General features: G+C 43.7%; 1 protein-coding gene across 1 annotated transcript in view; it reads left to right on the forward strand.

Annotated features, from left to right (window-relative positions):
• LOC311324673 (receptor activity-modifying protein 3) overlaps nucleotides 1–10,004 on the forward strand; it is a gene marked incomplete at its 3' end in the record, with an annotated part of 33,124 nt that extends 23,120 nt beyond the window's left edge. Inside the window, exons 2-4 of the mRNA XM_084457207.1 lie at nucleotides 1,259–1,288; nucleotides 1,490–1,652; nucleotides 9,749–10,004. Of these exons, the coding sequence (XP_084313333.1) occupies nucleotides 1,259–1,288; nucleotides 1,490–1,652; nucleotides 9,749–10,004 (449 nt within the window). The remainder of the gene's footprint in view (nucleotides 1–1,258; nucleotides 1,289–1,489; nucleotides 1,653–9,748) is intronic.
• Nucleotides 10,005–16,369: the final 6,365 nt, after the last annotated feature.

The following is a 16,369-nucleotide window of genomic DNA, read 5'->3' on the forward strand; positions in this document are numbered from 1 at the left end:
GATGGTGGACAACTGTGGGTATCCAAACCACATACCAACCCAAATGTTCAGACCAAGAAAACATCTTCTCAGTGCAAGGATGGCATGATTTGAGGCTTTACAGGGAGTAGGTAGTGCAAATTCATTCTAAACCACCCTAACTGCATTATACTATGACAAGAGGAAAATGATTGAGGAAAATAAACGATGATGTTCGGCAGTGCAAATCCCTCCCAAGAGTGTATATCTAGACCACAGCTGCCACACAGCAATGAGAAGAACATAACACGTGAGACGCGAACACACATAAACACATAGGAAGTGTTCTTCTGACGTGATGTACCTTCGGTTTGTCTTATCAGCTTCAGCGCCAACCTTTTTATCCCTGTGCCAACCTACCTTTTTACAGTATCCCTGTGCCAGACAATCTTGGAGGTGTTGTGCTATTAAAGAACTTGTGGGGGGGGGGGGGGGGGTGAAATGGCTATATGTCCATGTGGAAAGGTCACAGAGGGATTTTGACTTGCATAAAGCTCTCGACCTAACAATTGCAGCAATACCAAACATATCCTGCTCGCACGTACCTGCCTGCGCACAGAGCCACAAAATGCATTCATGGGTGGAGGTTTCTGCTCTCCGAGCACCATTTCTAGTTTATTGTGTGTGTGTGTGTGTGTGTGTGTGTGTGTGTGTGTGCGTGCGTGTGCCCTCTGCTGTGGGCTGGGTTTGGGGGCTAATGCTATAGGGTCTTGTCTTTGCTGAGGCTGGGGTCTAGGTTTAGATGTAGGGCTAGGGTCTAGGTTTAGGTGTAGGGCTAGGGTCTATGTTTAGGTGTAGGGCTAGGGTCTAGGTTTAGATGTAGGGATAGGGTCTAGGTTTAGGTTTATGAGAAATGACATAGAGAGGGGAGAGGGGGAGGATGGAGGGATGATGGATACCAGAGGAGGGGTGACAGCAGAAGTGTGGGGTTCAGGTTCAGAGACAAAGGCAGGTGGGAGTGTATGTGTTAGCCATGCACATTAAGAGGAAGACAGAATCCCCCTCCTCTCTCTTTCTCAAGACATTCACTCTTCAGCACTGCAGAGCACATTCAGTAACTGTCCACTTCAGCATTATACAGCCAGTCAGTCATTCAGCCAATCACACACATGGGTATATATACTATATACTGTACCGTACATTTTGCTGAAAAAAGTGTTCAGAATGATGTAAAGCTTCACTGAGATAGTTGCCGTGACTACTAACTATGTCTCCTCTCTCTTTCTTTTTGTGGTGACAGTGAACAGCTGGATGGCCAGGGGCTTGTCAGGTAAGCATGGGCCACATGCTGCATACGAGGATGATGATGATGATGATGATGACGACAGTCACTGATTTAGCCATAGCAAAACATCTAGATTTAGGAGTAACCCCAATTCTCTGAAAAAGAAAGAGAAAACACATGCTTTTATTAACCCACACCTCCTCCTCTCCATCCCTCCATCCTCCCCTCCATGCCTGCGTCCTCCAGCCACAGAGAGCCTGGGGGCAGATCTGACCGTGCAGAGGTCCACGGTGAACAGGTGCAATGAGACCCACCTGTTGGGGGAGATGGAGAATTGCGGGGAGGCCTTCAAGAGAGACATGGCCCACATAGACCCCCAGAACTGGTGCAACCTCACACACTTCATCAGGTAAAGTGTGTGTGTGTGTGTGTGTGTGTGTGTGTGTGTGTGTGTGTGTTTGTGGAGTGGGGAGGTGCAGTATTTGCACTGACATTTCCAGTGCCAACAATATCAAGGACTGTGTGTGTACTGTATTTGAATGAGTGTGTGTGTGTGTGTGCAGGGGCAGGGTGGCCATCGGGAGCACCGGGAGGACCCGGTGGACTGGCGTGCTAACTGGCCTGGCCTGCAGGCTTCAAGACCCCCACCCCCAATTTTTTTTTTATCTGTCACCCCCCCCACCAACAACTCACCAACAATTTATGATTTATAATCAGTGCAGACTACAGTCCTGGCAATCCTGATGTGTGTTGCGTGTTGGATCACACCATTACACACCTGCGGCGCACGAAATAGGCCAAGTCTGCACACCATCAGTTGTACCGCTCATTTCAAGATTACAAAACGATTGCCGATTGGTGAAACTGAAAGTGTTCCATCTCACCGCATCGGCACATCGTAAGAGAGCTGAGAGAAGCCCACAGCTCATTTTGTACAGTATGTGTATTTTTTTGTTAGTTTTTATTTAATACATTTCAGTTAAATGTTAGGCCTAAAAATCACTGCAGGGGGGGTGGGGGGTCAGATCCGGCTTAAGTAAGTGGCCTGAATTTCCCGGCCTGAATTATTTCCCTAGTCCAGCCCTGCATGCGTGTGCACACAAATGTGTGTGTTTGTTTGTGGGGGTTGGCCAGCTGTCACACACACACACACACACACACACACACACACACACACACACACACACACACACACACACACACAAACGTACACACACAAATGTACACACACAACCATAGCCATTTCAATCATTTGTGAATGTTGATAACAACCTAGGAACCCAGGGGTCCAATATTTATGTCTGCTCCTCCTGATCCCACTGATTGGCTCCTGGCAAGCCCCTAAACCATTACTCTGACTCCTGGCCAGCCCCTAAACCATTACTCTGACTCCTGGCAAGCCCCTAAACCATTACTCTGACTCCTGGCCAGCCCCTAAACCATTACTCTGACTCCTGGCCAGCCCCTAAACTATTACTCTGACTCCTGGCCAGTCCCTAACCGTAACCCTAACCTTCTCTAGCAGAGGGTGGATCGTCTGAATGGCCCAGATGTCAATAGATAGTCTGTCAGGATCTCTCCATGGATGGCTCAGGGTCTCTCAGGGCTCCTCTCTCTGTCCTCCTCACACCCTCAATTTCAAGCATTTTTCATGATTTCACTCTTTTATTGTTTTATTTTTGCTTCATGTATTGTTAGTCTGTGTTGTCATGTTGGCCATTTAAACTAAAGAGGTGATGAGCAGCACTTCCGTGTTGTACATCAATCATTTCAGGATTGCCTAACAGCAAAGGTGTTTCCAGAACAATCCCTGACTCCCCGATTACATGCAACCATCATCCGTGCGGAAACTCGATCAATTGTTTAAAAATATTGACCGAACCTTTCCACAGAAAGCTCAGTTATGACTTTACTGCCAGTCTCTGTCTCTGGCAGACAGAATGGCCATTCTGGGCCATTCCAAGATGGCCTCCACACTAATGGATGTTAACTGGTGGTTATGATGTTCTGTTCTGCCCAGCACTCTGCCTCTCTCCCTCTTTCTATCCTTTTCTCTCTCTCACCCCTGCCTTCTCTCTCTCTCCCTTCTACTGCCCCCTCCCTCTCCCTCTCTATCTGTGTCACAATCGCTCTCACTCCCTCCCTCCCTTCTGCCTCCCCATCTAACAGATGTCATTGGAAGGTCATAAGAGCATGCACGATTGGCCACAAATGGCATATCCACTGCCATTTATAAAAGTCAATAAGAGTTTACTGCCTGTGTAATTTTCAACAGAATGGGGTGCTTAGTGCAGTAACAGTCACAGTGCAGATACAGGGGGGGCTGAGGTCAAGGCCAATGTCATTTTATTTCTATAGCACCATTCATACAAATCAATGTAGCATAGTGCTTTACATAAAAATAGATGGATAAACATAATGAGGTAAACACAAATGAGAACAGATTTAAAAGAAACAATAAATTTAAAATATAAAAAAAAAAAAAGATAATACAGAGGAAGATATTAACACAGAGGATATAGAAGTTATTAACACAAGTAAAGCTACATGGTAAAAGCAATATTAAAAAGGCATGTTTTAAGATCCCCAGGCCTACTAGGTGTATATTTATGTCTGACATGTATTTAGCTGCATGATTATGTATGGATTTATAGATACAAAATATTTAAATCTATTCTAAAACTGACAGGTAACCAGTGTAGTGATTTTAAAACTGATGATGTGAGTCCTCCTTCTGAAACCTCTACCGCGCTCCAAGCTCTCATCTCTGCTGCCTCTTGTATCTCCTTGTTCTCTTTGTCGTCTCTCATTCTGCCTCTCTCTCCGCACTCTCGTTCTTATTCACATAGACACACACACACACACAAACTTGTTCTCTCTCGCTCCCTCCCTCCATCTCCTCTCTCTCTCTCTGTCTCTCTCTGTATCTCTCCATATCTCCTATCCTCTTTTCTTAGCGTCTTGGGCATGGCCTTCATACGTAGCTCCACAGCAGCCATCAGCTTCCTTCCTCAGCTTCCTGCCAGTGAATCAGCTCCTGAAACCGCCGGTGTATTCCGCCTCCCCATCTGCCTACAAACCACCGAGGGATCATTATGCAAGATCATTTCTGATTAGAATGCATTCAACCATATAATACTGGATAAACAGTGGTAGATTTTACATTATTAAAGGATTGTAACACTGTACAGTGTACGGCGTACGCAGAACCCAAATTCTAAGTTGATTGGATTTATTATAGCTGACCTTTGGTGCTCGCTTCACGGCAGTTTTTGCTAGAGCCAGTTTAATTCCGCCCAAAGTTTCCATCAATGTAAACACGCGCTAAAAAAAGGTAATTCATAGAACCTAAAGGGGACTTTCCAATCCCTACCATCAAGGTTTTATGGTGCCCACATGGGCAATATTTTCATTAGCTTGAGTTTATTTGATTTGCAGCACTTAGCCAAAGGTCATTTGTAGCATTGATGGAGATTGGTAGGCAGTGATGAGGGCTGTCTGACGTCAAACCACAACTATTAATGTACATTCAAGGGCAATGGGCTGGACTCTAATGACACGGCAAATACGTCTATACTTGTAGGTCCAACCACTCCGATCCTGGCTAGAGCTTCATCCTGCTCTCACTTCACCACATGGGCATATTCCCTACTCTTATAGTCTGTTGAACTCTGAGCCTGTACTGATTTATCTACACTAACGGCTTATTCCACTCTTAGCTAGCCAGTACTAGCATGGAAAGTAAATATAATTTATTGATAAAAACGGAAGAAAAAGAGTGTGCTTTCAGAGCATGCCATTATGGGTTTTAGTGCACTTTACACGCCACAGCCCACCTTGTTTAAACACTGAAGTGGACCCATAAGAAGCCACCCAATGAGCTATGAAGGATTTGAGTGATCTGGAGTTTTCATCCAGTGAGGACTGAGTGATGTTGCTTTCTGGTAGTTGATAGTTTATTTAGCATAGTGCTGTTCTGACAGTTCTTGCTATCTAATAAACATTTCCACTCTGCATACAGCAGAGTCTTTAAAGTCGCACTGAAATGAAAAAAGCATTCTGTCCCATTTGGGTTCACATAATTGGCCATAGTGTTCACCTATTCAACGATGTATGCCAAAAAAATTACAAAATTCTACTTTTGTTGTAATATTATATCAAAGTATATAATTTCTTACTTCCTGGAAAACGGTAGGTCACGTGCAATGACGACAACAGGTACCTTAGATTTTAGGCCAATAATCTCACGACATCCACCCGTCAATCAACACTATCCTTCTATCGAATCTGTCTAAAGTTCTTAAAACCCGTCCACTTGTCAATGTTCCAATCAAATTCCTATTTGTCCCACCCTCATAGCTTATTTGCGTCGGAAATACGTCTAACTACGGAAGTTAAGATGATCTCAAACGTTCGTTTCAGTGCGACTTTAAATAGTTTCTGAAATTTGACTTTTAAAAAATATATGCTGATGTGAATAAATAAATTCTATCTGAAAAGTTGTATTATTTTGCAGTGTCAGAATATTTAAAGGAATAGTAAAGGGAAAATGCATGTTTAGCCCTGTTTTAAGGTTACTTATGATCATATACAATGGTTCAGATCAAAACGTTGACAAAACTAGCATTTTCGAGAAAGTTGATAATTGCTCTACCACCATTTTGGTCATACAATGGATGTGATCAAAACGGTGGTAGAGCAATTGCTAGCTTTGTCAACGTTTTGATCTGAACCATTGTATATGATAACATACAATATATACACATACAATATATATAATACAATACATATAATAGTAACCCTAAAACAGGGCTAAACATGCATTTTCCCTTTACTATTCCTTTAAAGGATTAACATGGTAATTCAATATAACACTTTCCAGATATCTTTAGGCAACAACAAAACAAATGTGTTTAACTATTTCAGAATTCATCCATAAAAATTCTTTTAAAATATGTTTTTATAGGTCTGAATCTGCCACTCAAAAAGTTCACTCACTCAAAACTGGGCGTGATTCATTACAACTGATTGACAGTTCTCTGAGCAAATGACCAACTGGAATCATTATGATTGACAGACGTGTGCCCCGTTACCATAGCTACCACCGTTCCGAGCTAGACAACACGAGCTAGATCGCACAACAGCCAGATCAATAGCCATTTTTCTAGCTGCTAACCAGGGGCATTTACAAAGTCCTTAATATTATATTAACCCCCAAACATTATAAAGATACACGCTACCTAACAGGCCGTATCCTCGAATTTGCATTAGGCCTATTTGGGAAAAGTACGATAAAAGTATAACGACGACACGTCTCCCCCACGACACAGAGGAAAAAGCACCCTGCAGCCGGCCACGCAAGCTTGGAGGCTTGGGCTGTTAGACTAACGTTATAGCTTTCAGCCAGCTACGAACAGTACCTATTTAGTCAAATAATTGCAATTGTGGGTCTTGCCAGAAGACAGATCATTTGCGCTGTGAAACCGACATAACATCCGCATTGTTCACCAGTCTAACGGTATTTATCGTAGTAGGTGTCCAACAAAGCCAGTTGAACACTGAAACGTTACTGTTCTGGGTTCAACATCTGTCAGTTGTGGTGATGTAAGGAATCGAGCAGAATACCACTGCAATAACTGATTATTGGTCAGATCAATTAAATCATTATAGCTCATTTCACATACAAAGGCAACACAATACATTTTGCAGAAGGGGCTGGGGATGTAGCCTACATATAGGCTAGCCTACTGATCCTACTAATATGTGGCAGACTGCATGCGTAGCGCAGCGATTCAACATAATCGATGAGTTTGGAGACAGAGGGCCGTGCACTACGACTCCGTGAATCTGGAGACTAACAGGTCATGCAGTCAATAGATCTCGTTTTGAATGTTATTGTAATGCCCTCTGGTTATAATAGAATATCGCTACTGGAGCTGTTTAATCCCAAAATGCGCAATGCTTCCTGAAGTTGGGTCGGATCGAGGTGCTGGGATGATCAACATTATGTGGAGCAGATGCCACAGTGATGATTAGGCTTACACAACTTTCAGAATGTTTTGCAGAATTACAATTATTTGGAGTTGTAAATTATGAAAGGAACATAACTTGACTTAATATCTTCACCTCCACCCACCCTGAAATGTAGTCATAATTTTAGCACAGTAGCCTCTATATGCGCATCACAACGCTGCAATACAAGACCTTAGGACAAACGATTCAGTACACAGCAGGTGTGTTTGATCAAGTTAAGATCTCAATGTGAGAAAAAATAAATGACAAAAACCCGCACGGGTAGGACTACGTCTTTATTTTCCGAGGTAATTGTTGCGCATACAACATGACATTAAATTAAGACATAGGCTACTTTCTCATAAAACAGGGCGGTGTTGTAACATTTATAATATCATTAGGTGACATTGGCTGCAACCTGCCCTCCAGGACCTGCACACCTCCAGAGCCCTGAAGCGCGGGACCTGGACCTCCCGAGTCCCAGTATTGGAAATGTAGTGATCGGGCTACAAGAAAAGGGGGCAAATTATAAAAGCGATTAGTAATAGCATTGTTATTTTGCATATGCAAAACAGCATAAATTACAACAATAGGCTATTTATCAGTAAGTCTACATTATATCGAATTAAGTTTGAGCGAGAGATAATCGGGAGATTCTTGTGGAGACAAACTGACTTATATCCAACTTTGACTTCGTAACGTTGCCTATTGTATTGGCCTATACAACAAAGCACGCTCACAAGTTATTGTAGTCTATCGCTTCGGAAACCTTACAGCACAGTTTGCACCTGGTGCAAATAGATTTTATGCCAGGGAAGAGTACAGTATTGTGCGCTGTGTTTCTGCCATTGCACTGGAGGGCTAACGTTACCAAAAGCAAATGCATTGAGAGCTAACGTTAGCATGCTAGGATAATTAACACAGCTAGCTGACATTCCAAACATTAGGCTAGCTAACGTCAACATGCTGGATAAAGACAAATAGCTAGCTGGATCAGACAGCTTTTTAAAAACTGTTGCCAATTACAGCTAACGTTATGGTTCGTTTATCTAACATTAGCTAGGTTGGCTACTCAGACACGGAGATCATGGTGAAAACATCCCAATATGTATGACAACCACAAATACAATTAGGCCTATAAAACGTACAAATTATATAAAATTAAGAGACTGCAACTATTCAATTATTCTCAAGATGAGAAAGGGTTCAGAGCTGCCTTACCATGTTGGATAGATGGTGAAACGGCGCAAAGACAGCAGGTGCGGGAGGCAGACAGGTTTCTGTTGGAGGCGGTGCAGGGGAGTGGAGGCGGGATTTTCAAACTTTAGGGTGACGTCAACAAAGGGAAAAACGTCACGAATTCGGAGTATTTTTACCCCGAGTCAAATTGGACTGAAAATGTTACGCTTCCAGTTTCTCAAAAACGACAAAACGGATATATTTAATGTTTTTATTGTGTTTCTTCAATGTCCTATTGTGCAAATAGCACGTTCAAACTCAAAAAAAGTGAAAATTACCATGTTAATCCTTTAAGAATAAATGCCACCGTGTTTCCCATCTTAGCCCATCCCAGAAGGGACATAGCTTCAGCTATTAAGCTGCTTAAAGGGGAAGGCTCTTTTTCGACAACCTGGAAGGGGTGACTATCGAATTATAGTCGGGGGCCCTAGCGAGGGTGGGGCTCGTTTCAGTTGAAACGGGTGAAACATAGCAAAGGCCGTCTATGGCTCCAGCAAGCCGGTATGCGCGCTGTGCTCTGCGCATGCGTGCTGGAGCTGGAACAAGTGGGGAAACACGTTTATAAAGATAATATTACAGAGGCAACAGACCAAGGATGTGAAAACCACAACAAGCCCTTGCTCTATGGAAGCACAACTAGTGATTCATAAAAATAGATTGATGAAAACAACCATTTCGCGGCAGAAAATTCATTTTTTAGAAGCTGCATTCTCGGTGCCCCGTTCGCCGCCATTACATGGATATACTTCGCTCGCCCTGGATTTTAAATGTATTCTACAGGCCTCCGAATTACACCAAAGTTATCTCAGTGAGTCAAACGTCTTATAATATGCCGTAAATAAGGTCCAGGTTGTCAAAAAGAGCCTTCCCCTTTAAGTCTGCAGATAGTCTCTTATGCACTATCCCAGAAATGAAGAACACAGACACACATGCACACACATACACACACACACACATACACACAGATACAGTATACAATACAATGTATGAGTCATGGTCATATTGCTTACACCAGTTCACCCTGTCACTGAGGTGGTTTGGAACCACACTGTCATAAGGTAGTGGCCTTGGAGAGGATGTCCTCTTGGTCTAGAGTCATTGGCTTGGCAAGTGGGTTCAATCCCACCAGTACATTACAGTAAGGTCAGACAGACAGAAAGTACATATTCCATATGCCAAGAGAAGTTGGGCAATTGACATAATAACGCTAACCCTCTCTCTTTCTCTCGCTCTCTTCTCTCTCTCTCTCCTCAGTGAGTACCACCTGTTCACGCTGTGCACGGAGAAAAAGGCCGAGCGCATCCACTGCTTCTGGCCCAACCCGCTGGTGGAGGGCTACATCATCCGCATCCACCAGCGCTACTTCTCCAACTGCACCGTGGAGCGCGTCATCTGGGTGGACCCCCCCGATGACACGGTCACCATCCTCATCCTCACCCCCGTCCTCCTCACCCTGGCCATGATCGCCCTGGTGGTGTGGTGCAGCAAGCGCAGCGACATCCTGGCTTAGGGGAGGAAGAGGAGGAAGAAGAGGGCGACTCCCCACCCCCCTTGTTCTCGAGCCCCTCTGATGTTCTAGAGCATGGATATACTGTACAATATAATAGAACATGGGCCATGGCTGGCGAGAGACGCTGGAAAGACTGTATATTAACTTCTGTTCGATCACTTCAGGATGTGGTGATGCAATGAACCGGAAGTCAAACTGTGCTCTGCGGCGGCCAACAACATTTGTTTCTGCAGAACACCTTCGAAAGAGACGCTTTACAACAAAGATCTGGATCCAGGCACCTAACCGTTTAAGGGAGGTACATATATATATATTCACTGAGAATGAGCTGCAGGTGGACTATCTATAGGCACTGACTCATTAGACACTAGACTTTTTCTCTCAGTGCCATCTACTGTAACGAGCACTCCTTTCACCTCTGTCATCACAAACACACACCTCCTTTTCAGTCCCCAGGAACACTGAAAGAAGGAGGTGTCCTGTACTGTACTTTTTCAGCTTCGCATGGCTCCCAGTGTACAGTAGGTGTACTGGATAGAATGTGAATCTCCGTAGCTCTTTTTATGTTGCTTGATCGGTCCTTGCTAGCTAACCTGGTTGTACTCACCTGTACAGTATGTGCTTGATCCACCATGATTATCGTGTCCATGCGTCTGTTGAAGCCTCTTTTATCAGACCCTGCTGTACAGTTCTGTCTAGGTCAAATGTCAATATTTACTATTTTCTACAAAGGGAATGTAAATTACATTTGGATTATTGACCTGACAGCATTTAGTGTAATTCACGCATATTGACATTGGGGTTTCTGTACTGTACTGTATGTGTGAAATGAGAATGACAGTCACAGGAGATTTGTATGTTTGTTTGTGTGTAGCCTTACTACAGTATAAAGCACCTGCAATTAAACGGTTATTCACAGTTGAAGCACCCCACTAAGTCCCAGATGCTATAATCACTAACTGCTCGGTTTTTATTTATAGTTGTTGTTAGCTAGCTGGAAAATAACACATTGAAGAGGTTATCAGTGATTTTTCTGTTTCTAAAGACTGCTGTGTTCTTATCTACAGTGTGGGTTGCCGTTAGCTACTGTAGCTAGCGTAGCTGGGGTGCGTTCAAATTCAGCGAACATAGCGAACGTTTGCGAACGTTAGCGAACTATTTTCCGTTAGCTTTGTGTTCGCCGCAAACGTTTGCTAACAGAAGCTAACAGTCTGGAGAGGTAGTTCACCAGTAACGGAACGAGGATCACAATGGACCCAGGCTTACTGGAGATGTGCTCCCAGATGGGGATTTTTTGTCATCAATGACAAAAGATGCCGCAGCAAGTACACACTGTCTTCTTGAAGCCATTTTATGTGTAGCCTAACTGTATTTTGGAACATTGTTGCGTTTATGCGAACTATTTGGAACGTTCATTAAAAGCTGTTCAAATGTGACCGTTTGGAGAAAACATGTTTGTGACGAACGTTTGCCTCTGTTAGCTGAATTTGAACGCAGCCCATATATCACTGACTACTGTGTTCTTATCTGTGGGTCGCTATTGCCTCGCTAGAGAAGATGACATCACAGACTACTCTGCTCCTGCGTTTCACAGCAGGGGGTCTCCTGATGCTAATTGTGATGTAATTTGTCTGTATAAACGTTCCATGGCGTGCGAAAGGAAGAGGCTGCATCACTGTCACACGAGCCAGAACTGTTCAGAGATCACGTATAAGGTTTTCAGAGAGGGATGGGACGCTAGTTACAGTTTGGGTATTAAGGAACAGTTGGATTATTTACTGTAATGCTATTTAATGTTTTAATTAAATGACTTAGTCTCTGTGTTCATCTAAACGTACTTTTCTTTCTCTTCCTGCTCTAACTCTTCCCTCCCTCCATCTCTAAATATAGACTCCTTATACTCCTCATGGGTTGCAAGTGTCCTCACAGCTCTGAGTCATAAGTCCAGTACAGTACTATAAAAAGAGAGCATTTCATTTCAATAATATACAGAAGTGTCCCTTGAGGCTGTATAACTGTACTAGTGAAGCACTGTGCCTTTAGCACATAATTAGCCTTCTCTTCAACTCCAAACACAAACCTGAAAATCCTTTAAGCCCTCATTCCGTAAGCAGTATGGCAAACCAACATCATTACACTGTGATTTGCTTTGATATTTCAGGATAAAAACAATCAGACAACTCTGACAGTTAGTCTATGATGAGACGTACATGCTGTACATACAAGGATTTAGAATTAAGCAATTGACCATGAGAGGCTGGGGGTTACAGGGGATTTGACAACAGCTACGGTGCGTTGTTAGGCCCGACGCGATAGCGAAACCCACGTAGCTGTTGTAAAATCCCCTGTAACCCACTACCTCGAGTGGTCAATTGCTTTTCTACAACGGCTACTACATATATATATATATAAATATATATATATTCACAAAAAACCACACAGTAGTAACATTCAATCATTTATTTACCGATCATTCTTATCATCTTAGTATTTACATAATCTTCCGCGATAGGCTATAGTTCTGAATTAAATGGTTGCCAGGCAACATAGCGCCTATCTGGGTTGGCCTTGTTCACATAAGCCTATATAGGCATAATTCGGGTGGTTCGCGTTTATTTGAACATTTCCAGCTATGGTGCAGTTATTAAAACAGTTCTCCAGAGCACTGATTTTTGCTGGTAGAGGTGTGGAAGTGTTGGAGTCGGACTGATGAGTGCGTTTTTGTAATAGGATACGAAAAAGGCGAGGTTGCTGTGAGCGGTTGCTACGCAAAACATAGTAGCCTACCGCTTGATCTTATCAATGGCCTCGTCAATGAGATTGACGGCGCATTAATACTAACTGTTATGCGGTCGCAGCCGTGGGTTACAGAGTATTAGAATTGTTGTTGTAGAATTCAGAACTGTTCTTTCCATTCCACCCGCAAGGATTCTAGTCTAGGCTTGCATAGAAATGTCAGAGATTATGACAGATTTGCCATCCTCTGTGCAGAACAAAGAACGACAATAGAAAGTAAACTCAGAAATGAAGGATGCAACCAGCCCATAGAATAAAACGAAAACCCTCATCGATGGTCACCAGTAGCTGGGCAGCTTTGAATGACGTTGACAAAGACGCTGGGAAGCTTCTCCTGGTCGGGATGAGAAAGTCAATGCAGGGAATGAGATATACAATGACAGAGAATGATCATTATCTTAGAGATAAACAAAGTAAACAGCGTTGCAGCTTTATTTATGTGGGGAGAAACAGCCAGGCATTGTGGGAAGGCGTGGGGTGGGGGGGACCAACACATAAACAACAGGACAATAGTTCATTCTCAGAGAAAATAAGTCTTGCCTTTTGCCTTGTGCCCTCAAGGATGCCTCAGCAGAAGAAAAACGCTCAGCAGGAAGGATATTAAACTCTTTCCCAGAGCAGGCAGAAGAATTACGGGAAGTGGGCTGGCTATGATTTTTAACCAAACGCGGCACAGGAAGTGCGAAGAGTGCCATACTTCCACATGCATGCATTGTTATGACTGGTCAGCCCTGTGGCACCGCTTTTGCTGGAGCTCAGGGTTCGACTGAACTGGTCTCACCCCCCCCATGAGAGACCACCTCCCTCCATCCCATACCGCCATACACACCAACTGCCAACCCTCCAATTCTCACCCTCATGCCCTCCAGCCTTCACCAAACCATTCAGCTCCAACTGTCTATCCTCTACCCCAGTCGACCCTCCACACCTCCTTCCATCCTCCTCCTCTCTCCATTTGTCCCCAGCTACCCTTCCCCTAACTCCCTCCTCTTGTTTACTCTATACAGACCATTTATGACTAAAACATTCCTCGTCATGATAAAGTTAATGTCATCGCAGTGAGCGATAAGGCACTTGTATTCCCACGGATTTCACATAGTCTTAGTCTTCATTTGACAAGAACAATTACTGTAGGCCCTGGTGCTCTCCTCTTGCCCTGACTGCTCTCCCGGTCTCTCTCTCTCTCTCCTTTCCCACAGTAATGTGTTCCCTTGTACATGACCCAAACAGGACATCCCCTCCCCCTCCTCTTTCTCAATCCTTCGTCTCCTTCTACGCTCACTTCGCCCTCCTCCCCTTCTCTCCAGTCCTCCTAAGTCACTCCCCTTGTTTCCCATTTCGATCACCTCTGCTCCGCCTCCTCCCCCTCACTCTGTCCCCCGACTCCTCCTCCTCCATGCCATCCTTCACCCTCTCCTCACTCTGCCTAGCTCCCCTCCCCGCATCCTAACCCATCCTTCACCCTCCCTGTCCCTCTGCCTCCCCCCGTCCCTCTCCGTCCTCCTCCCTACCTCTCAGCAGTTCCATGGGTTCGTGGTATGTGGTCTGTCTGCTGTCAGTGATAAGGGCCACAGACACTCACATGACTTACCACACATCGGACCACTAGACACACTGGACTCCAGGGAGGTTACACACCCATAAGCTGGGCTGATTTCATCTGTATGTGTGTGTGCCTGTGTGTGTGCACATTTGCATAAATCAATGCTACAGTTGCTTGGCCGCTACTGTACATGATTCAGATTTTTGCAACAGCTTGCAACATGTCTTGATTGCTTTTATAATGGCCTGTCAACTGAAAGGCCCCAGTAAGTTGAACGATTTAGAAAGAGAGTAACATTCTGTGACATTTCTCCCAGGGGATTCGTTAAATCAAATTGACAAAGATTTAATACAGATTATTTGTGTTATTTATGGATTGTCCTCTGTCCTTTCTTGTTCCCTGTTTTCTAGGCAAGCAGGTAGGCTACCCAGTGGGCGGGGCTGGAGCCCAATCAGGACAATTGGGGACAGCTGCTTCGGTTGTCTGGTAGAGCTTAAAAGGCACTCCAGTACACAAGCTCTCTCTCCCCACCAGCACCATTACTCTGTTGTTGAGATGGTTGGCTTTTTGTTTAGTTATATTACACTGTACAACATCCACCTCACCATACTTTAAACTGATTTCACTCACCTACGCTACTGATATATTGATTCTCATACTCCATTGAATTATTGTTTAGTTCTCAATTATATACAGTACTTTACTTGTTTTAAATTCTTGATTATTTAGAGTATATGGTGTGTCTCCCTTGTGTTATGGCCAAGAGCCAGGTCGTAACAATTGTAAATCCCTCCCTTGGCGTTGTGCATTACAATGATGCATGTTAATGTGTATCCAGAGAAGAGCTCCAAGCTTATCCTGTTTTAATTGTGATATGGTGAGGCCCTAGATTCAAGATCCATTTATTTGCCATGTACAATTGAAGTTGGAAGTTTACATACACTTAGTCATTAAAAGTCATTTTTTTGACTCAACAGATTATTTCACTAATAATTCACTATACACTAAGTTGATTGCCTTTAAACAGATTCGAAAATTCCTGAAAATGATGCCATGGTTTTAGAAGATTCTGATTGGTTAATTGACATCATTTGAGTGAATTGGAGGTGTACCTATGGATGTATTTTGTGGCCCACCTTCAAACTCTTTGCTTAACATCATGGGAAAATCAAAAGAAATCAGCCAAGACCTCAGAAAAAGAATTGTGAACCCTCCACAAGTCTGGTTCATCCTTTGGAGCAATTTCCAAATGCCTGAAGGTACCACATTAATCTCTACAAACAATAGAACACAAATATAAACACCATGGGACCACCCAGCCGTCATACCGCTCAGGAAGGAAACACATTATCCTAGAGTCTCCAAGAGATTAATGTACTTTGGTCCGAAAAGTGCAAATCAATCCCAGAATAGCAAAGTAACTTGTGAAGATGATGAAGGAAACGGGTACAAAAGTATCTACAGTATATCTACAGTAAAACAACTCCTATATCGACATAACCTGAAAGGCTGCTCAGCAAGGAAGAAGCCACTGCTCCAAAACCACCATAAAAAAGCCAGACTACGGTTTGCAACTGCACATGGGGACAAAGATCTTACATTTTGGAGAAATGTCCTCTGGTCTGATGAAACAAACATTGAACTGTTTGGCCATAATGACCATCGTTGTTTGGAGGAAAAAGGTAGAGGCCTGGAAGCCGAAGAACACCATCCCAGCCGTAAGGCACGGGGGTGGCAGAATCATGTTGTGGGGGTGCTTTGCTGCAGGAGGGACTGGAGCGCTTCACAAAATAGATGGCATCATGAGGAAGGAAAATGATGTGGATGTATTGGAGCAATATTTCAAGACCAGATCAGCCAGGAAGCTAAGGCTTGGTCGCAGATGGGTCTTCCAAATGGACAATGACCCCAAGCATACTTCCAAAGTTGTGGCAAATTGTCAGAGTCAATGTACTGGAGTGGCCACCACAAAGCCCTGACCTCAATCCAATTGAAAATTTGTGGGCATAACTGTAAAAGTGTGTGC

Source organism: Borostomias antarcticus, assembly GCF_949987555.1.
Source record: "Borostomias antarcticus genome assembly, chromosome: 2".
Taxonomy (NCBI): Eukaryota; Metazoa; Chordata; class Actinopteri; order Stomiiformes; family Stomiidae; genus Borostomias; species Borostomias antarcticus.